The sequence below is a fragment of the Dreissena polymorpha genome, chromosome 12, assembly GCF_020536995.1.
Source record: "Dreissena polymorpha isolate Duluth1 chromosome 12, UMN_Dpol_1.0, whole genome shotgun sequence".
NCBI classification, from domain to species: Eukaryota; Metazoa; Mollusca; class Bivalvia; order Myida; family Dreissenidae; genus Dreissena; species Dreissena polymorpha.
Genome location: NC_068366.1, coordinates 18,622,245 through 18,646,363, shown reverse-complemented (window position 1 = coordinate 18,646,363; position 24,119 = coordinate 18,622,245). Strand labels below are relative to the sequence as shown.

At 35.9% G+C, this 24,119-nt stretch overlaps 2 protein-coding genes across 2 annotated transcripts; both read right to left on the bottom strand.

Moving 5' to 3' along the window:
- Positions 1–606: 606 nt before the first annotated feature.
- Positions 607–3,837, bottom strand: LOC127853175 (uncharacterized). The gene has a single exon (XM_052387434.1). The coding sequence runs from the start codon at positions 3,813–3,815 to the stop codon at positions 2,397–2,399; it is 1,419 nt and encodes a 472-aa protein (XP_052243394.1). The 5' UTR covers positions 3,816–3,837; the 3' UTR covers positions 607–2,396.
- A 6,888-nt stretch (positions 3,838–10,725) lies between these two features.
- Positions 10,726–15,232, bottom strand: LOC127854101 (uncharacterized). Its single transcript, XM_052389099.1, has 4 exons — positions 15,089–15,232; positions 14,196–14,314; positions 13,628–13,891; positions 10,726–11,012 (listed from the first exon to the last, which is right to left on the bottom strand). Exons 1-4 carry the CDS (start codon positions 15,157–15,159, stop codon positions 10,777–10,779), a joined length of 690 nt encoding a protein of 229 aa, XP_052245059.1. The 5' UTR covers positions 15,160–15,232; the 3' UTR covers positions 10,726–10,776.
- Between the last annotated feature and the right edge of the window lie 8,887 nt (positions 15,233–24,119).

Here is a 24,119-nt window from a genome sequence, read left to right as displayed (position 1 = left end):
GATCGCAAACATTAAAAAATCTACACGGAGGTTGTTCCGGCATGCAATGTCCTCCGTCAACAACTTACCGTGCAGCCTTATGGAAGATTAGATATGCACTCGTTACAGCTACGATTCCTCTCAAAGAGTTAACCCTATTTATGCCTAGCGTCTAGAAAATAGGTCTTGACAAACAGCGTAGACCCAGATGAGACGCCGCATAATCTGGGTCTGCGCTGTTTGCTTAAATGAATTTCTGTAAGAAATAGTCTAAATATAGAAATAAATATACTAGACATCCCTTATTTTGGAAATAAATTGATCCAATTAAGAAGGATGGGAGAGTCCACTAAGCATAAATGTGTTAAACTTCGTGGTGAAATATTTTCTACATTTCATTTCAGAATTAACGACCAAATACGCGTTAGTAGTTCACCAGTTTTACTATGAATACAGTACGTAGTAAAGATATAACAATATTAAATGATGATGTAACAAATCTCAGTAAATAATAAGCAGAAAATAAATAAAATTCGTTATTTGATAAAGGTACCCATATATGCGGTATCGTTATCGTGTATACTAACATCGATAATAAATTAATAAAATCCATGAAATCAATTATAACAATTGAGCAGCTCCGTGAGTAAGTATTACATCATGAATAAATGTTTTAAACATAATTGCCTCCAACAATCAAAACAAATTCGTGGGAAATAAGGAGAACACGAATATATATACTATACTAACACATGCGAACGTTTAAAGCATATTATTTGTTGTTTGTTATCTTTTTGTCAAACTTGAATACATTTTCACTGTGACTATTTGGAAAGAAAAAATGAGCTGTGAATATACTATTAATAAAAAAACGACATTTTCTTAACATAATAAATACATAATTCATGATAAATCGTGTGCTCAAAAATTGAAATGACGACTCAGTATTTGGAAATGAAAAGTACAAATCCGTCAATATATAGAGAAATCAATATAGATATTTCGCTTCGATGATGATTATATGAACATCATTATTTTACATTAATAAGTTGTTTTGTCAAACGGTAAGTGCCATATCTATTGAACGACCAAAGGTGCTCTTGTTTTAGCCAACTCCGAACGATTTAAAGTTAAGTGAAAACTGTCACATGACGCCGTTACAGGGCACATGCATATTGGTACACATGCCACAGCAAAATACCTGTTATGTGTTCATTAATGAATAAATGACTAGCAAACAATGAAAACATGTGAATTGAATACCTTTGTAAGAACGAATACGCTTTAAATAAGGTATATTTGTAAAGCTTATAATGATTAAAAGTAATTAGTGAATTGTGCTTTGTCGCATAATTATATAACTTTTCCGTGCGAATAGTCTCCAAAAGCTTAACAATTAATAATTCAACAACACGTATTACAGTTTACAGAATAGAGTTGTCCTCAAACAAAAATTAGACTTTGTATACCATTGAAATATCTGATATTCGTTCAAACACCTTTTAATTAACATTGCAATAAGTTAAATGAAAAGCTATCTTCCAATCATGCGTGGTGTTTCCGTCAGTGTCTATCAATGAACTAGACATACACAAATATAGCTCGCCAACAGTTACCTGCCACTTACCTGCATGAATAAATATATTAGAATAAAGGGGCCTTTTCACGTTTCGGTAAATTGACAAAAATTCAAAAAGTTGTTTCAGATTCGCAAATTTCCTTTTAGTTATGATATTTGTGAAGAAACAGTAATACTGAACATTTACCATGCTCTAAAACAGCGATTATATGCATCTTTTGACGATTTAAAAACCTGACAATCATACGGCGTTGCAACGCGAAACGATTAAATAGTTTGGAGAGTTTTGCTGTTGTCGTTATATTTTGTGAAACTACAAGGATTGCATATAATTATGTATAAAATACATCCGTCTTTGTAAGAGCAAGGATAGCCGAGTGGTCTAAGTGGTAGACTTTTACTCCAGGACTCCTGGTTTCAGTGGTTTGAGCCCTCATGAGGGTCACTTTTTTCCTTTTAAAAAACAAATGTTATTCTTATTTTTTACTTGAGCTTTTTATATTCAATTTTTACACTTATCAATTTAATAACAAACTTAAATACATTCAAAAATCTGTGAAAAGGCCCCTTTAATGTTACGATCAATATATACGTTTCCGTAAGCAGCGTATCTCACTTAGTATAATGCTATGATCTCAATTTATTCGTTTAAAACGCGCACAAACCAAGCCGAATCCAAATAAATGTTATTCATGCTAATAGAGTCAATAAATGTCCGGTAAGTGTTGTCGGGCTATACGTGTATTGAGTAACTAACCACAAGTTAACCAGATTAACAGGGGTTAAAGCAAGTTTCCCGTGAATCGCCTACCTATGACTAGCACACACGGATGTAACATTAGGTTTCAAGCTTGTCTTCCATAATATTTTCCACATCTTTTGCCTCTTCTTCTTCAATGGTCTCAGTAGCACTTTTTGCGCTTTTCGCACTTTTAATCGACTTACCCGTTAATTCGTCCTTAGTTGACTTTCCCATAAACTTATCGATATTGGACTGTGCCTTACTAAGCGAGCTCGAGGTTCTCGTTTGCACAAAATCCTCCAAATCTCGCGGTCGCGGGAGTTCCAGCGAGTTATGAGCCGACCCAGCTGACTTTCGGGACTTTGGGCGGTTCAGGTCATGCATCATTTGCAGTAAGAAAGTATCCGAACAAGGCTTAGGGATCCGAAGCACAGCGCGCGGTGTGAGAAAATGTTTTCCATTGATGTTATGCTGCTTTTGGTATTTCATATAACTGTCAATGCTCTTGAACTCTATGCGTTTGTTTCCATTTAGGGACAGTCGCTCTTTGAATTTTGTATGTCTGTACGGATTATTGTAGTTGGTTTTAAAAGGTGCCTTGCCACTTGTAACGAGCCGTGCGCCGTTGCCCGTTGTAACTGTAAGATTGTTATTGATCACGGATTCGGACACAGTCTCTATGGATTTAATGGATTGCGTGGAAACGCTCGAGTGTTCCCTCTGCAGATCCATTCTCTCGCTCGATTTCTCTCGCCGGAGGAGCGTCATCTTTTTATGTTTAATTGCAAGATTCGACTGATACAAACGGTGATCGGATTCCGGAATTGAGCCGGTGAACTTGCTTTCATACGACAGCCGGCTTATCGCAGATTTTGATTTCATTGCCGGAAGTTGGGAATTATTCACGGGGGTGGTAGGTGGAATTGGCGGAATCTGTGTCCGCTGCGTTATCTCGCCTTCAGCTTCCGGTAACCCCGGACTGGGATTCATTGGTCCCTTGTCGGGCGACATAGAAAACGAGTGCTCCGTCATAGTCTTTCCGGACCTCGGTTCCCGTCGTGCCCGATAAAGCGCCTGAGCGGAAGTTTTGAAATTCCCAACCCGGGCCTCGTTCATGTACAAGTGGTGGTCTATTTCCTTTGAGCCGACGGGAAGTCCACACAGGACAAAATGCGGCTTCTCTATGACGAACGTGTGATGGTGCTCTTCAATTCCTATACCATTATCATCCATTGTGGATATCCCGTAGTTCGCAGTTCGTACGCGAGACAAATGTTCCATCTTGCGAACCGGAACCGTCGGTCCGTTAACGCTAGTCAACGGATGGACGTCACTTTCCGGGTCGTTATTATTCAACACAAACTGGAAGGATTTATCCAGCGAGCTTGTGGCCAGGGTCCGACCGACCTTACTGTTGGCTGACAGAGCAGAGAGAATTCCTTTGGGCGCCGCCTCCCCCCGGACCTGCAGGGTGCTTATCGCAGCTGGCGCCATCATGTTCGAAACAGTTGGCATCTTCTTTTGTATCTGATGTCTTTGGAAACTTTCACTGAAAAACATTAAGTGAGCAAAATTTTTAGCAAACACATTGAACCACCAGTTTTAACAATTTTTACTAACGACGGATGTCGATAGTTCACATCTCACATTGGACCAGTTCTGATATGAAAGGATGGCCCCAAACCGCTAGTTATATTAATTGTCGCCTTGATTTACCTGTCGAACGGCCTTTATATAGGATAGGAGTCAGGGGTACATATGCTAATGAGTAAACGTGTATCACAAGCCACAACTGACTGTACATTACTCGCTAGTGGTCACACAAAAACAAAGACATTTCCTACTAAAAAGACAACCCAATCAACAACAAAATGCCATTTTTTATATGAATATATGCACTTGAACATGCTTGCCTGTATAGTTACTTAAAAATCTTATATTTTTTATAACGTATCGCGTTATTTTTTTTTCTTGGATAAGGGTTGATAAGGATGATATTAAAATAATTTTAGCAAACGATATTTGTCTAAGTTTGAATTTAGGATCTGCTCACAAATTCAGCTGGGACTGGTTGCGTCTGTTATATTGCTAAAACATGTTCGTGTTGTTTTGGCCATGCGCCAAATGACCGGACGGAGAAAACGGTTACACGAGTTGGTTGTATGCATTATGGGAAGTACTATATTTTCATTTTTTCCAACGTCTGCATGAAACGCTTCCACAAATCATTTGCAAAATCATAAAACCTCGTTAAGGACGTCACCTTGTACATACCGGTACACTAATTATGTAAATCATTGAAATCAGTTTTATAATATTAATTCATCGGATGTGATGTAAACAAACGTCTTCATCTCGGCGTTTTCGGTAGTGGAATTATAAATAACATACATAACAACGCAAATGCACTGATTTTATTAAACATATAGGCAGAAAACAACGTTTCGACTGTTTGAAGATAATATAATTTTATAGTTACCAGGTTTAAATATGGCTTTAATAAGATCGTAGGAACGTTTCTTTGTTAAGAATAAGGGCGCCATAAAACGAACTCAGAGAAAAAGGTCAGGGAAGAAAAAAATCGGGTTTCAAAAACAAAAGATTTTTTTTTAATGGATCCGAAAACCATTTTTAAAGCTGGCAATTCTTATACTACGTCTACATGGCCAATGAATAAATTAATGAAATATGTAATAAGAAAAAAATCTATTTAGTACAGCACCAGAAATAAAATCGGCTTATCGTTTAATCTGTTAATTCAGTTAACCAGTGTGAAGAAAATGTACACGCCGTATTGTGTTAATAACGGCATTGTGAAGCCAAATATAAGTTGGATTAATATTCATTAAAATGCGGCGCTATCAGTACATCTTCTATGGTTGATCGATGTTTTGTTCGATCAAAGGCCATGAGCTGAATTGATAAATCTCGTGTTTTAACACATATGGCTATAAACAAAACCGTCTTGATATGAACTTATATACTATGTTTAAGTTTCATGTTCTTTATGCTTGAGGTATTTGTTTAAAGCATTTAGTCAGACAGACAGTGACATGGACGGAAAAAAATTATGTATGCCATGGGTTGCTGATGAGTAAGTCCTTCGTCAATCAAACTAGTTTTGTGGCTTGGTTTAAATATTTTTATTTTTAGCTCGATTGCATCGAAAGTCTAAGGCCTTTTGAAACGCTCTTGAGTCCGTTTTCTGGGAAAGACAAGTACTTGGTGTCTTTGTTGGAGATTTAAAGAACTCTCCACAGTGAGGATCGAACCCGTTACCTCCCGGTCACAAAGCGAAAACCATATCCACTAATCTATGGCGATACTTATGCTGATGATGGTGGTAAAGGAGGATTGGAAAGAGAATGACAAAGACGCCAAAAGGGACGACAAGAAAGAGAAGGAGTGATGATGGTAGTAGCAGGTAGAACATGCAGTATACTAGTTGTAGAAGTTGCCACAGGGTTCCCTAGTGCTGCATTTCCAGTGTGCATCTAAGATAAATATCGCTATATTTCAAGTAATACACACACAGTTTGCGTTAGGTCACGTTACTTTTAACAAAATGACGATTTATTTTGACGACGTTTCTGTTCAAAAATTATCATGACCCGTCATAAACATAAACAAATGCATGTCACAAACTTGCGAGTATTAAACTAACATAAGGTAGAATAAAATTCGCTACATACGTTAACATAAGTTCAAAGACATCTTTTAAGGGAAAGGACCTTACTGTGTCTCAATAATGGCGGTGTAGTGCATATACCTTATATACCTTCTATACTTTCTATGTATGTGCTCCAACCGTACGCTGCTTACTAACAGTTTCTGTGATGTTAGTTTATCTTTTCGCTAACATGTAAACTATATTATATTCTTTGTATAGTGCATTTTGTGAGCACAATAAACATTGTGAAAAAGCACAGTGTATAAGAGCTGAAACAATTCTATAAGGCACACACGTTTAGACACACACTTGTGACATATAGCATTATTATACAATACATATTAAAACATGGTCTTTACTCTATTCCAATTCACATCCTATGGATACGCAAAAGAACGAACCCTTGAAGATAAAACACGATTCATATCCAACCCCTTAACTTAATGATCGATAATTTGTTATCGGTCCTTACATACTAATAGATGCAGCACTAAATATAACAGGATCGAACTCAAGTAAAGAGCTAAGTATAGTGTAACCCTGTGGATTAAGGGCCAGTCAGTTATGACGTATGAGACATTTTAGGAATGAATAAACTCACTCCATCCGATAATCTGGGTGCCTGGCAGGAAGGCAATTAGGACCCAACTGAGCCTCGAAAGTTAAATTTTCCTTCCAAGATTATATGACTCCTTGATGACCAGACCTGTACGTTTTACATGCAATACACGCTTTACCTCGGTTCCATGGAATGCAAAACAGTAGTTAAGTTGATTTATTTGGTTCGATATTTTTTTCAACAATATTAAATGTAGTCATTTCACTGAGGTCAGTAAACATGGGTTCAACAATTTACTAGTACTAGGTGCACATTCTTATGCCACATTCTTATGACAACTGCCTTATTTGAGTCAGAGGTTCGGTGCGTATTACTGTAGGAAGTTTTTCTTTACCCGTTCCCATACACGTTACGCCGGTCCTACGTTACTAGCCGGCGCGGTTTACAAAAGTAAAGTATATCAGCTATCATCTGTCACAAAAACTACATAACGTCGGTTACTCTATCATGCATATTTTTACGAAGTTAGTCTCATTCGACTTTCATTTTGTTACGTGGTCTCCACCCCACTTTAAGAGGAAAAAGAGGCATATCGATTTTACCTTGTCCGTCTGTCCGTGCGTCGAATGTTTGTTCGATATTAACCAGCATACAAACTTCTTATTTGGTGCGTAGCTTTGAACATAACCGGAGTTTTGGCTCTTTTATAATTTTTATTTAAATGGTTAAGTTGTGTCGCGCGTAATTCATAGTCTTGAAATAAGAGGGCTGAAATTAAAAAGAAAACAAAATTTAACAGTGTGAGCACATACATATTGTGGTTAAGATTCTTTTATGCAGCAGAAAGTTTGGATTTTTTGCAAACAGCATGTTTTAAACATGTTTGTGTCGCGAATAGATCAAAACGTATTGCCGCTACAGTGACAACAACAAACGTATTAACTACCATGGTAACTTAATTGTACTCCTCCATGTTTGCGTTCGCTTTTTCTCTTGCATTTATGGGTCTTTTAAGTAAAAATATAATGTGAGTCGCGATTTACTGAAATAGTATTGCCACCAGTGCCATGAAACTTCATACATATTCATTAACCATCACGTGAAGTTTACATCTTGGTTCATTCCTTTTTCGACATAAGTGTAGTTTTGAGACAAAATTGGAATGAGAGGGGATCCTTGTACGAAGGACACATGTCTAGTTCTGGCGTAACACGTCTTTTAAGCATTTTTTTTCGTAGGTTTGATCTATCTGTAACTTTCTAAAAATCACTTAAAATTATGAAAAATATAAAAGGTCTTACAGTGAATTGGTTTTTCGGATATTCGTATCTGGAATCTGAAAACTACGTTTTATTTGTTGAATTTCATTAGAAATCATCGCCGCATTCGTTTACACGTTATTCATCATAAAAGTCGACAAGAAAAAACGAGGAAAAGCTGTAATTACTGTACATCTAACCTTTAAAACATTACCTGATATTATTCCTCGATTCTTTCCTTGGAGACATGCATCGTGCGAAAAGAAATCCTCAAATAATCCCACAATATCGCGTCATTTCATACCTTCACATGGCGAAAAGGATTACATGTAAGTTCATTCCGACTCGTCGAAACAATACTGAATAAGATTTATACTCCGATGTCTGGTTTTAATATTTTATTAGACTCTCTGTTTCACTAAACATAAAACTCCATTGTTCTCGGTAATCACGTTAATCCAACAATGGTATTCATACATTGGACTATATACAACTAGTCATCGGTATTGATGTGTGAATATACACGTCCAGCCATACCCGAGCCGAGCGAGCTTAAAGGAGGGACGCCATATATTCGCAGTTAAAGACTTACCGTACAGCTACAACCACCGCAATAAATACAAGTGGTGCGTTTAGAGTTATTACTTATGTCGCATTTAAAGACTTACCGTACAGATACAACCACGGCAATTAATACTAGTGGTGCGTTTAGAGTTATTACTTATGTCGCTTTAAAGACTTACCGTACAGCTACAACCACAGCAATTAATACTAGTGGTGCGTTTAGAGTTATTACTTATGTCGCAGTTTTGAGTTCAACGTTTAAAGTTTCTACTAAAGTATACTAATACAAAAAGTAACCAACGCTGTTTATATAATGTTTCGCTGTCATTTTCTTCTCCCTTCACGCAGTCTCTCTTTCTCATTCAAATTAAATTTCAGGCATTTATGACTATATTCAAGTTTTAACCCTTTGCATGCTGGGAAATTTGTCGTCTGGTTAATTGTTGTCTGCTGAATTTCTAAAATTAGCATTTACTTCGATTTTTTTTCCAAAGAATACTATCAGAATAGCAAACAGTTTGGATCCTGATGAGACGCCACGTTCTGTGGCGTCTCATCTGGATGCAAACTGTTTGCAAAGGCCTTCAAAATTCGGTTCCAGCACTGAATAAGTTAAAGGTTTTCATTTCCTACCATAATGTACTGATAAGCAGCAAACAGTATGAGGCCTGAACAGACTGAGTTACTCGCTGGCTGTTCTGGTTTTATGCCGGTTGCTTATAAACATTTTCGCTTGCTCCTCAACGGGAAAGGGTTAAGTAATCTCACATTGTCTGTAAAGTAGCATACTGCAAATGCTATTTAAAAAGGTCGCCGAGGTGAAGCGGATATAGTGTCCGCATAGCTACCGGGAGGTCACGGGATCGGTAGTGGATATAGTGTCCGCATAGCTACCGGGAGGTCACGGGATCGGAATTGGATATAGTGTCCGCATAGCTACCGGGAGGTCACGGGATCGGTAGTGGATATAGTGTCCGCATAGCTACCGGGTGGTCATGGGATCGGTAGTGGATATAGTGTCCGCATAGCTACCGGGAGGTCACGGGATCGATCCCCATTGAGTAATCGTTCTTTAGATCGCCCCCCGCCCCCAATACACTAAGTAATGGTTCTACTCGTAATCGTTTTAAATATACTAAGGCTATCGGTGCAATCGAGTTTAAATTAATAGATTTAAACTTCCCAAACTACTTAGTACTGCAACTGTTGATGGTGCAGCTGCTACCACTTGTGTCGCTGCTTCCGCTGGTCTGATTTATCCACCAATTATTATGTGTAATGTGTTAATGTTTTGTAATTATTTTACGTTTAAACAGTACTGATTTGAATGTCGAATATCCGTGTTTAAATATCTACCGAGATCAGCGTGCTAATCAGACATTCAATTATATTGCTTTATTGTACTAAATCATGTTTAAACTGTTTTGATACACTCGCCAAAAAGATTCTTTTGTTTTGCAGCTTTTGTGTTTAAACTGTGGCATAGTTAACAGCGAGACGCGTATTGCAGCGTTTATATGGTTGATTCCCTCTAGGGTAGAACCGGTAATTTAGTTAATTAATTTATTAAAGCAACTGCTAGCTTTATTTTGCGGAATTCATGTTATTTTACATTATTTATTATCTAAAAGCGTCCATTTACTTCAAAACAACCAATTATAAATCAATTGCATATATTGTAAATTAGTCATTATCTTTAGGCGTTTATTTTAATAAAGCGAATTTTAATGTAATTATATTTATATCTATTAGTGTTTTTAGTGCAAAAATGTTCTCAATAGATCCGAATAAAAGGTTTAATTTAAATTTGCAAGTGTATTATTTAATGCACGACATGGTCACACTCGTCAACAACACATTACATGGACATACTCATAACCGAGTCATTATAACAAGGAAAAAAGCATCGATCTCTCATTCTGACAGGGACACAATTGTCGGCCTTGTTGCAAGAAAATAGCAGCTTTTATGATGTCGGGAAATCTTGGACTAAGGAACTTGATTCGAATATGTTAATTTCGGATACGTTTACAGATAAGAACACGCGAACGGACTCATGAAAACGAGTCTTAGGTGAGGTTCCTTGGTGGTGGGGGCGGAATCAAATGTTCACGTTTTAAGGCGGGGGCATACTAAGCAAGTGTAAAATGTCTAAATAATAAAGTTAATATCACTGTCCTCACTGTATTTGATGTTGCAAATTTGGGGACACCACTCTGTTCTAATATAACATATTTCAAACTCATCTCAGTGGTTACTTCCCCTATCAGTTAAAATTTTCATAATTTATCTCTGCGCGGAGGTTGCAACTTTTCTGCCCAAACACGATTTAAATTACGCTGCATGCACTCAGTACGTTATTACAAGTTAAAGTGGTTGGATCCGTTTTATTCAATATTTTGTTTAAGCAAATGCTTAACAAACTCAGTGCTTAGCATATATAAAGATGGCGAGATAGTCGGCACGTCCAAACATCCGCCGGTTCCAGTTGTCGGCGGCGTTCATGTCGGAGTAGAGGAATTGTGGGTAGCGCGGCTGATGGTCCCAATTGCAGCCCCCGTCATGCTCCACTACAACCACGTTACCGACGTCAGCGTCACATCCGTTGTAAACCTGGTTGATGAAGAACGTCCGCTCGAGATTCTGGCCGTCGATGTGACCTTGACATGATTTGCATTTTACGTACATCATATTCTATAATTATCTTTCAGTATAATTTATCTGTCCCAATATACCGAGTGAGTGCACTGACTATTTTCAGCTGATTGAATCGAGAAGGTATCTATAAGCCATAGGCTTTCAATGCAATTGACATTTGAACACGTTTAAAGAAATGCATGCCCATTTAAAATATGTCCCCCTTGCTTAACCCATTAATGCCTAGCGTTTAGAAAAAGGCAATGGCAAACAGCGTAGACCCAGATGAGACGCCGCATGATGCGGCGTCTAATCATGGTCTGCGCTGTTTGCCTATAGGAATTTCTGTAAGAACTATTCTAAATATAGAAATAAATATACTAGGCATCCCAAATTTTGGAAATAAATTGATCCATTTTAGCAGGATGGGAGAGTCCACTTGGCATAAATGGGTTAAAACACACGCCGGGTATGCGAATACTTCGTTGACGGACTGCACTTCACTAACAGAGAACAACGAACGCCACGCGCGAGAGGTAAGTTCCTCTGTTTTATTTAAAGTTATATCCTAAAGATTAGTTTTTAAGACAAGACACATGGTCGAGTTGATAAATGGTGTATCCTGTTGTATTGGGAATACACAATTTCACGGTAGAATGGTACAGTTTTGCCCCAAAAATAGAAAATTCGATCGGAAAACAGCATAAACTGGATGAACAGTAAACATTTTAACAAAATAAAACTACTTAGAATTATTGCAAGAAATTGTTTGCTATTCCAGCATGTAGAGTAATCACTGTGCTTCAAATACTGAAATTTTGATAGTAGTCAATGAAATATAAACAAAGAAAGTGCATGTTGTAATAGGTGGCATAATAAAGTTGCAGGCACTTTGTTTACCGATCAAGGGCACTTCAGATTACGGAGACTTTCAACAAAGCGGGCACTCTAATAACTGAGTTTTATCTTCTACCTTAAATGCATTTATATATATTATGGCTATTCATACGAAACATTTTGAAAATATATTTTTCAAAAATCACATTACTATTAATTTATACTATGTTTATTATAATTGCAATTTTCAAATAAGATAATATTTATTATTAAATAAATGTGTACATAATGAACTTGTTTTTTATTGGTGACTTGAGATTCAGAGAAATGACAATACAACGGATAATGCGGATCAACACAATCGTGTTTAATTTAACTTATAGCAGGGCTCTAGATAACGGTAGTGAAGGGGTCTTTATGAGGCAAATGCACATTTGTTCTTCATAAAATCCTATGTTCGTTGTGCTTATTTGAATCGCATCATCAAGACGATACTTATGCGTAGCAACACAATTAAAAAGAGAATGGTAAAACTCCCTTAATTTTGAGCCCTGCTTATACGGAGCACTTTCCTTTACGCAACGCTAACGATTGCTCGAAGTGCGATTCACCTGACCCTAAATCACTGTATTGGTTGAGTTTAAAGAAACATGGGTAAAATTAAATCGTAAAAACAACTGATTCTGGAAAAAAGGAATGCGTACATAAAATGTTTAAATGTCATATTATGGAGATAGTACTTAGTATACCCCCACAAACGAAGTTTAGGGTGCTATATAGGATAGAACTTGTCTGTCTGTCAGTCGGTCGGTCCGTATTAAGTGTCCGCTCTCTCGGTTTTCATCCGATCTTCACCAAACTTGGTCAGAAGTGATATCTAGATGATATCTATGTCAAGTTTGAATATTGGTCATGACGGTGATTATTCATGACATGCTATCTAATATATAAGTAAATAGCCTTAGTACCTTCATTTGGACATAAAGATAAATTCTTTAGATCAACCGTTTAGAACGTAATTTAAAATATATGGTCATATAGATTTTACTCATTAGACATATCCAATTTGCTTAACATTTATCTTTCACATTTATACCAAATCATAATCATATTTCAAAGGGATAAGAACATGCTTCGGTAATTCGTTTTTTATTTGCGTACTAAGTACATACATTTTTATTTATTGCCTGCTTACTTTAACAGTATTCCACAGCGAATTCTGCATTTTTGATTCACAAAAAACGAGTGTGTTATATCTGGAAAAAAAGTGTCTAGATGTCGGAAAACGAAGTGCCATTGTTTTTTAGATGATCGGTAAACGAAGTGCAGATGAAAAATGTGCATGCGACTCTTAAAACATTTGAATTTTCTCAAATACATTAGTGAACTAAATGTAACATGTTGTAACATAACTGGATATATTGATCTTTTATTTCGAATAGCAAGCCCGTTCTTGATTTATTTCCAAGTATGTTTATTTTGTTTAAATATTTACTGATCATTCAATTCATGCTGATTATCGATGGAATTTTATCGTTTTTTTTTTTTAATAATTCACCGTTTTTCCGCGAATTTCTTTCTTCGCAATACAAAGTGCTATACCATTAATCACCCAAACAATGTGCTGTGTCTAAAAACCAAATAAACAGAACATAAATACAAAAAAAAAAGCCAAAGAACTCACCTCTCGCGCGTGGCTTTTGTTGTTCTCTGTTAGTGAAGTGCCATCCGTCAACGAAGTATTCGCATACCCGGCGTGAAACAAGAAGCTCATGATGACCCTAAAGTAAAGTTAACTTACCTTGAATAGAGAAGAAATTGTAGGTGTTGGCTGACGTCAGATCGGACCAACTGGACGCCTCCACGCGCGACCTGTCGAACCATGACATGTACGTACTTCCGGTTCCGTCAAAGACGACGTATCCCACCTCCTCGGACTGCTTGAAAAGCGAGAACTTCACGTACCGGATGTTCTGCTGGTCCCAGCGTTCTACGTCCCTGTCCCGGAAGTGGGGGTCGTAGGAGCGATCCATCGTTGTCGGCTTCTGGGTTGTGATGTTAACACCTAACAAGATATTTTTTATACTAGTCGATTATTGTACGTAAGAAACGGATGGCGATTAATAATTTACATATCATTTTTTTGTGTTAAAAAACGGTTTAAAAAACGAAGGAATGAACAATAAATACGAACGCTAAAAAACGAACAACAGACAGAAAGAACAGCCGAACAAAAAAAACACACCAACAAATGAACGATAGAACAGCCGAAGAAACCACCAATCGAAGAAAACATAAAATAAACGATAAAATTATCAACGCGAAAACAAACAACTTATTGACAAAGCTACATGGCAAATTATTACTACCATTCGTCCACGCCTGATAGACGTCTGCGCCATTGCCGGAAGTGGCTCTGAATATCATTCTCCATCCGGTCTCCTCGAGCGCGCCAACGGTTTGCTGATTCTGGGATGACGGCCGGGGGCTGTTATTATACCATTTATAAGTAGCATAATAATTAAGATACACACGGTAAACTTGATTTCATTTTGTTTTAATAGTATGATATATCGAACTTACATAATGTGTTCAATAAAATATAGAACGAACACGTTTGGACAAATAAGTTGGAAGTTCCAATTGATTAAACGTGTAATACATGTTTCTACGAATATCCTATTTTACATTTTTGTGTGTGAATTATACTATTGTATACTATTGTATTATATCAGGCATATGGTGTTACCTAGCGTATTGTTTTTTTTTATGGTTCACATCCGTTGAATAACAAGTAAACAAATGAGTCGTGCTCTGTGAAAAAGGGGTTTAATGCATTTGCGTTTCGTGTCGTCCCAGATTAGCCTGTGCAGTCCACACAGGCTAATCATGGACGACACTTTCCGCTTGTATGATATTTTCTGTTTAAAGAAAGTCTCTTCTTTGCAAAAATCTAGTTTAGGCGGAAAGTGTCTTGCCTGATTAGCCTGTGCGGACTGCACAGACTAATCTGGGATGACACTTTACGCACATGCATTAGATCCTCTTTTCCCAGAACACGGCCCAAATAATCATGGGAGAGTACAACGCATAGACTCTAAGACTATGAATATATAGGGCAAATTTCAGCATATTATATTGCTTTATATTAAAACCTAACTATTTTGTCCATCAAAGTCCTACAAGAAGTGTTGCAAGATTATAAAGCACTTGATCAGTGAATAATATTTGTAAATTCACAATCGACAAATCGAAATCGTACCCATTTCCATCCAGCAGAAGGCCAAACGATTCAGTCCAAAATGTTCCGAGAATTACCAGACTTATAAACATTTTCTTTACAAGTGAACATATTCGTACAGTCGAGCACTTTAATGAACCAGTACAAACACTTTCTTAAATTCTCATACCCGTAGCCAGGGGGGGGGGGGGGGTGCGTTGGGTGCGTTCGCACTAAATGTTTTTCGACGAGTAAAAAATTGTACTATAAGTTGCATTTATTTGACGCAAAAACGGCTATTTATTTTTTCCAGGAACCCAGTGAGTCTTCGTATTTAAGCGTTAAAATAATGTTGTATTCAAAATGCAACCGACAGGTCACCATATAATGAATTTCTCGATTAAGTCATTTCCAAGAGAGCGCGTGATTTTTATTTACAAGTTTTAACCGTAGAATTGTTGAAATCAACAGAGGTTGTGACAGCAAAATTTGAGAAGATCTAAGAAGCCGGTCCCCGCAAAATGGAATTGGAATCTTTGTTACAAATAGATATTTGTTTTCTGTATAATGCTAAATTATTAACCTGGCACTCTTATCCGTATAAAATCGATACTTAATTATACATATTTGATACTAAACGATTGTTTTGTAACCTTTGTCATCGTTATTAATGTCTATAACTGTAATAGATATCATAACAAAATGTTGAAGCCTACTTATTGTGGGTTGAAATCCCAGTCCAATAACCTTTTTCAACAATTATCTAAATGACTGGAAATACAATTTGATTAACTTGAATAAATGAATAATCTTAATTCTTATAAAAAAGAAAATATATTTTAGATGATAATTAACGGAATGTTTTGTCAGCTTCCGAAAATGACTGAAATGAAAGGAGATCATTCGACTATTGCCGGAGACTAATGGGTCACTGGTTAATAACTTTGCATTATACCACGATTTATAACAAGAACACATTTTGCACAGCATTTTCGACAGACTGGGTTGTCTTTTTGTTATATCCCCGTGCAACCATTTTCGGATCCCCTCAAGGGTATTCCAGCAAAAAATATCAAATATGCTCAAGTCATGATAGTTTTTTTGTTGAATGACAAGAAAACAAATCATTGTTACTAAGCAATGAAGCTTTCTTTTGTAGTTTACCAACACGTACAGGCATCTGTTCTGCTCCACATACATAACTTTCCACAATGTTTTAATTATGTCAAACATGACACTAAGAATGTCCTATTCTCAAACAGTTGTTATAATGAATTTAAAACGTTATAACATATGATCAGATGGACGTTAACGTTTAATTTTCATCAACTGTGACGGATCTTGAGCATATAATGGGCCAATAAGTACATCTTTTTTTCTTCAACGCCCTGGTATACATTGTTAAGGACTTTGAGGCCATAGGGACAGTAGTTTGTGGATATAGGGTCTAAATGCAGCCTAAAGTATATTTCTGAAATTCGTTTAGAAAAAGATAACCAATTTGTTAAAAATAGTTAAAATAAAAACCAGTTATACCATTTTGATTTCTTTTTAGTATTGATACACATTAGAGAAAACCTAGTTTTGTTAATCAGTGTTTGTTGTACGATACACTATTAGCACGTTTAGAGCACTGCTATGCCTCTGGTACTATCCATATTAGCAGACAAACAATTGTATTGTAAAAAAGTCAAATATTTCCATTTAATTTACTGGATTTATGAATGGTAGAATGTGGACATGGTAAAACACACCAATTTTATCAAGATTCCAAGTTTCCAATAAATAATGATATTTTATACCGTTCTTATTGTTGATTTTACATTCTATAAATGTGCTGTTGCATATGTAAACACAGTGTGTGAGCGGATACTAATGTCGTGTTAAACACCGTATAAAATTATGTATTTTCGTGGCTGATCGAAAAAGGTGGTTATTGAAAAACGTGGTAGGGAAAAAATGTATGTAATATCATATTCATGTCGATCAGTCACTGAGTATGGTCAATGAAAGAAGAATTTCATATAAACATGCTATATAACTTCAGTCTCTAAATACAGTTAAAAAGTGACCAGAATGCAGGAGTTTCATTTTCAAAATTGTCTAGGGGGAGGACCTCCAAAGCCCCCGATTGCAGGAGGAACATCCCCTCTCCCACATACCCCCTTTGCAACTTCAATGCTCAATAAAAATCGTCGAAGGCAAAAATTCGCACCCTCCTTTTCAAAACCCTGGCTACGGGCCTGATTCTTATCATACGACGAGAATGCCAAAGGTTTTGGCTTCGTTGATCTTATGTTGTCAGATAACGATAAAAGCTGGAGAAAGCAAAGGACTCTCGATTGATGTCCTTAAAAGCGCCACACATGCGTTATCCCGTTATCTTGAAAAAAAATAGACTACATACGTTATTCTTTTTCAGCATTTTAATTTTCATTTTAAAAAGCCCATGTAGTTGACGCTTAAGACCGTAAAGTTGACTTTAACTGTGAGTTATCCTAGTCCGTGCAAATTGTATGTGAGTCGCGTTCTGAGATAAGTGGGTTTAATGCATGTGTGAAAAGTGTCGTCCTAGATAAGCCTGTGCAGTCCGCACAGGCTAATCAGTGACGACACTTTCCGCCTTAACTGGATTTTCGTGTAGAAGAGACTTCCTTTACACGAAAAATACCATAAAAGCGGAAAGTGTCGTCCCTGATTTGCCTGTGCGGACTGCACAGGCTTATCTAGGACGACACTTTACGCATATGCATTAAAACCAGTTTTCTCAGAACGCGTCTCATTTACACATAGCATAAGTTAACATCATTTGTATTTGCGATTTTGCGGGTTAGCTGTCGGAGATGGGTTTAAAGAGAGCGTGATAGTTTAATTCCGAATAGAACTGCGCAACAATCTAATTTTATTGAATGCAAACTTATATAATGGTTTCTTAAACACGCACCTATAACACATTGAGGTTACACTTAATATTATTATTTTGATAAGCTGTTACAACAAAGTTTTATATACACTTTCGACAAAAAGAAAACAACAACGCTAGTATTGAAGTTAATAATGAACACTATTAGTCATTGGAAGTCTTTAACATAATATTATATTGATTCACATCATCACGTAACCCTTTCCCACTCAGAAACAAAATGAAAATGGCTATGTGCAAACAGCCAAAACCAGAACAGCCTGAGAGTAACTCGCAGTCTGTTCAGGTTTAATGTTGTTTGCTGCTCATCAGTAACTAAGGGTTGGAAATGAAGCCTTTAAAACTCGAATTTTGTAAGAAAGATCTTTAATTAAATTTATTTTTTTAAGCGATTACAAATGCGTCAAAATACGTATCTAAGCGGTAAACGGGTAAATATTTAATCAAGCCAACATACGCGCTTTATATAGCTCGCAATATTAAACTGACACTGACCTTTATGCATGGATATATGAGCCAAGCTGTGTGAAAAGGGTGTTTGATGCATGTGCGTAAAGTGTCGTCCCAGATTAGCCTGTGCAGTCCGCACAGGCTAATCAGGGACGATACTTTCCGCTTTTATGATATTTTTCGTTTTAAGAAAGTATCTTCTTATCGAAAATCAAGTTTAGGCGGAAAGTGTCGTCCCTGATTAGCCTGTTTGGACTACACGGGCTAATCTGGGACGACACTTTACGCACATGCATTAAACACCCTTTTCACAGAGCGCGGCTTATATTTAATTAAGTCCCGTTACGATGGGTATAAGAGTTTCCGTAATGGACGCGTTTAAATCGATTGAATCATACGTTTAGTTCTCGATAAAACTGAATTCAACTACATGTTACCATATAAGCATGTAATTTTAGCTAATAGAGTTCACGAGAGCAAGGTTAATGTTATCGAGCTGTAAATAGCAATTATCAAGCTTCAATACACTAGGCCCATGTCGATCAATAAGTACTTAGCTCACATGGCGGTTTCCTTTTTATATTTGCATTGCCTTTATTTATTAGTGTTCCTTTTATCCACTTCTTCGCCAGATAATGCCTAATCCTCCATATTTAAAATCTTTCCATAATTTCAAATAAACTTGGTAAAAATAAGTAACGACAAAACTAAATTATATGCACTGCTACTAATAATTGTAGCTTATCATTAAAAACACAGGTGTCCACGTGTTTTTTTTCCGGAAAAGTTTTAGTTTCAGTTCGTTTCCGTAAATATTCTAGGTTGATAATGGTAACAAGGTGCTTCTGTACCATGTGACTTTTTCGGCTATGTGTGGGACAATCGGATGTCAACAAACCATCGCTTCATGTAACGTTTTTGATAATTTCTTCATTAATTCAAAACCATTTTCAAAAAAAAACAAACACGAGAGCCCGGTCATTGTCAAAATACACAACTATGTTAAGTTTGCGCAAAATTAATTTAGTATTTCTTTCCAAAAAGTGCAACCGCGCGTTTGAAAAGACACGAATTGAAATGCTATGCATGGTATATTTTTTATTCAATCAACAAAAACGTTCATTTTAATATTGTCGAAGGTTTAAAAAAAATAGGGCGGACATAGTAATTCTTCATAAAGAAGCTACATACATTGTATGTTTGCACAAATACTTCTGATTCGGAGTGTGTGCTTAAAATGCAATAATGCTATGTGTGGGACACGTTTTTGAAATGCTATGTGTGGTATACAAACTAAACTAGAGAATCGAAAGATTGACATAAACATCAGTAATATTTTAAGTCTGTCTAAATAACAAAAGTTGGTCAATAAAACATTGTTGGTACTGTTTTGCGTGCTTAAAATATGATAATCACGACGTTCATGTTACTCAAAATTATCATGATTGTCGATAATTTATTCTCATATTTTTTACTTGTAGAATGCCATTTGTTTGGGAACAGTGTGGTAGAGAGGTCAAAACACAGTCGGGAATCTCCAAACACAAAGCCACCCACGCACGGGAAGGAAAATATTTCTGTTGCGGCAAACCTTTTCTTGAGAGTTTCTATAAAATTGATTTTTACAAAATGTTAAATTGTCAGTGAATTGTTACTTCCAACTAAGGCATTTGTTTAATACACAAAATCTTAAGGATTGTTTGTACAAGGTGTCATGTGAATATAATTGTAACAAAATTACAAAAAGTGTTATTGAACTTATGGTTGTGTGCTTTTTATCAGGAATGTGTAAACATATAAGACCGTTACGAGAGTTATTAAATAAGCATAAAGAGATACTACAGCATTATTTAAGCAAATAGACAAAAGATCAATAACTTATTTTTCTGTAAAATCATGTATTCGTATCTAAATCCTATTGAGCTATCTTATATATCACGCATGACATTAATTTATTTAGTTTTTAAAGTTTTACAGTTTATTTCATGTGTATTTTGTTCTTTTCAGGGAGATTAAAGTATTTTTGGAAGCACCTACAAAAGACGTACTGATATCTTGATCAATGAAAAGTTGTCATATATAGTTAATGTTCAAAAGTTTAAAAGACAGTTTGTTTTGTTACCAGATGGTGCAAGTATTGCAGTGAAAGAAAACAATAAAAGTAAACATTAAATATACATTTGATAATTCAACAAATTTAACATGTAGTGTTTATTACTTGGTGCGGTGGTAACAAGATCTTGCAGCCCTTTCATGACCGGGTCGAATGAGTATTTTCATTAAACATCTTACACTATTTTCAGTTATTTCATTTGAAATTGAGTTCATGAAGTATTAATACAATTAAATATGTTTTTTGGTATAATAAACCCCCAAAGCCAAGACTTTTTTGCGATGATCATTTGTTGCGTGTTAATTAGATCATGTATATGTTTGTATAGCAAGATTTGTTACTTTGCGAATACTGATGTACTTCTTTATGTACTTGGTGCTTTAATTCCTATTGTAACATGTGCATGCTGGTTATAAAGCAATGTTATTATTAATGAAGTGTTGATTTTGATATACTTAAGATATTCATATGAAGATGATATTGGAAACTAAATGCACTTAATAGACCACAAACAATAATCATTGCATTTATATTGTTATTTGTTATGAAACAATTGTTTTATTAACATATATACTCAGATTTTATATTCATCTAATCAATTTCATAAATAACATAGATACAAAACACATAAATATGCACAAATATCAATACATACACTTTGTTTTGATTATGCCAAAATGCATATTAAATGGTATGTTTGCATAGTTAGTTGAAATAGCTTTCCGTAAACATCACAGAATGAAGCTGGGTCCGTCTCTGTCACTGTGGTTTTGATAATTAACTTGCCGCATAACACCTTCCGTGTGGTTTGATGGTGTTCATCTAATTCTAACACAGCTTCGCGCCTTAAAGCGTTACAAATCCTTCGACTAATCCTTGTCAAGTCTGAAAAACAACAGAAGTAAAACCCATTTTAAAGCAAGTGCTTTTACTTTTTTTGTCATTCATTTATAAAAAAGGACCGAATTTAATAATCAGGCAGAAATATCAATCATGGTATTTATTTAAAGACAATTAGTCAAAAAATAAATATTATAGTTCAACATAACGTGTTTGTTAAAAAAGACCATTGGTTGGATAACAATTACGCAGTGTATTTTATTTAAAATTTATGTTCAATTAAACATAAATTGTTTAAACATTACACAATTACTTCAGTATTCCGTCATGTAACATTTGGTTAATTTGATATATTTTCAGTACAGACTGAAGTAAATGTGTTAGATTCTTACAAAACTGTGTTCAGATCAAATGCAGAACTGATGGGAAAATTCTTGCATACCACACATAGCATTTCAAAAATGTGTCCCACACATAGCATTATTGCATTTTTATACACAGACTCCGAATAAGATGTATATGCGCAAACATACAATATATGTAGCTTCTCTATGAAGAATTACAATGTCCGCCCTATTTTTTAAACCTTCAACAATATTTTAATGAACGTTTTTATTGATTGAATAACAAATATACCACAAATAGCATTTCACTTTGTGTGTTTTCAAACACGCGGTTGCACCTTTTGGAAAAAATACTCAATTAATTTTGCGCAAACTTACCACAGTTGTGTATTTTGACAATGACCGGGCTCTCGTCTTTGTTTTTTTAACATGGTTTTGAATTAATAAAGAAATTATTCGAAACGTACCTGAAGCGATGGTTTGTTGACATCCGATTGTCCCACACATAGCCGAAAAAGTCACGTGGTACAGGCACCTTGGGTAAAAACAGGGAGCAGTATACGGTCGTTTATTATCGGTACAGATATGAATGCCATAGATTAAGTTAAATATATTTTGGTCAATATATAAGAATCTAGGATGCGACAAGTATTTTTTTGATGCGACTGGACAATCTAGGATCCGAAAGCCCCTAACTGTTCATTTGGCCATGATGCATTATTGAAGGGGCAACACTGGCATCTTAATATTTATTTCAACGCCGTTTGTATTTAAAGGAAACTTTTATTTATAATCGCCCCGCAATAGATATACGACTATGTAATTAACAATATGAGTAAAGAGTAAAAAAGTTCTCAACAGGATTCAAATTTCATAACAAAACTTGAATGTACCATTCAAAATGTATTTACTACTATTAAGATTCAGTTTAGATACCTCGCCAGAGCAATATCATGGCATGTTTTGCTGTAACATATAGCTCCCTAGTCCATTCACTTGATAGCAATATATTCATATTTTATGTTCTCATAAAATATTAAAAGTTGTAGTGTACGCATGTGTTAATGAAATGCATTTGTAAATTAAGACCGGCATGTTTAGCTTTTAAACAAGAAAATACAATTCAGTGCATAGCGTATTCTGCGCTTTTTCGAGAACTACCGGTATTCTGTTATAAAATGCAAATCTTCATCAAGTGTCCAGTCAGCCTTTTCAATTTGCATCTGCACATGGTCCCATTTGATATGCCCGTATCAAGTTACCCACTGCAATTGCAAGGTAGTGGGATTAACGCCCACTGGGCGGCGGTCGGATCACGCTCAAGAGGGGCCTAACATCCGGTCTGAAGAACCGGAGGGACTGCAGCTGCAATGTAGAGAGGATTAGGGTCCATTGTAAGGGCCGCGTTTGATGTGTGATGTGCAGCTCGCATGGGAAAATCGAGAAAATCAAAGGAAAGTTACCATGCTTCGATTCTTTAACATAAGCCCCTCCTTCTTTCAGTAACTTATATACCGGTAACTTTGTCTACAAATACTAGCGGAGCATCATTTAAAATAATTTTACATCAAGAGCTGGCACAACGTGTATCGGAAACTATATGACAATCGAACCCAGATATTGTTGGTCTGTGTATAAAAAAAACTTGCAAAGTGATATTCATTAAGAGTGGCAGTAAAATGTTATATATGTTTTTATCACATGCTATATCCTGTTTCCCATGCAATACAACCATTACATATTTGTTTTTATTATATACCTGTTTATTGCTTTTTACAAAATACAGGTTTTATCAATCGTTGAAATAAAAAATCCCGTATAACGCTACTCGCTGTTTCCAATTCCGTATTACCATACAAGCCGGACTACTTCGACCCTTTTAATGACGTCACATTACGCGCACCGAAAATAGAAATATTTTATATTACGAAATATATTACGAAGTACATCGTGTGACGTCATTTCTGTGACGAAACACAATGGTTTTATCTAAACTCTCTCGAATTTAAGGACATGTCGGACGTGGTGTTTTTAACAGTAAACTATTTGTTAAAACATAGAACAAATTCAAAACGTATTTTTGGAGTGTGTGTTTATCATGCATAAATGTATATTTCGATAGGAATACAATAAAATAGTGTGGTTTAAACTAAGTTTCGATAAAGACATGGAAGATAGAAGTGGAAGTGCATATCGTTTCAACGTTTTTGTTATAAACATCGGATTAAAATTTAAAGTTGTCAACTTAATTGTTAGAAACATTGGATTAACGATGGCATTAAGGTAAGCGTTTCGGAAACCTGTGTTTTCCCGGTTAGAATGTTTACACGTTAATTTACATAAACTGTATTCATACGCGTCTTAAATAAACTATGGCGTACCGAACTTTTAGTCATTGTTTTG

Coding starts and splice junctions, on each gene's coding strand:
- LOC127854101 (XM_052389099.1), bottom strand. CDS start 15,159: ATGTTTATAAGTCTGGTAATTCTCGGAACATTTTGGACTGAATCGTTT. Junction 14,315..15,088: donor CTTCTGCTGGATGGAAATGG/GTACGATTTCGA, acceptor GTATAATAACAG/CCCCCGGCCGTCATCCCAGA. Junction 13,892..14,195: donor CTATCAGGCGTGGACGAATG/GTAGTAATAATT, acceptor ATATCTTGTTAG/GTGTTAACATCACAACCCAG.
- LOC127853175 (XM_052387434.1), bottom strand. CDS start 3,815: ATGCCAACTGTTTCGAACATGATGGCGCCAGCTGCGATAAGCACCCTG.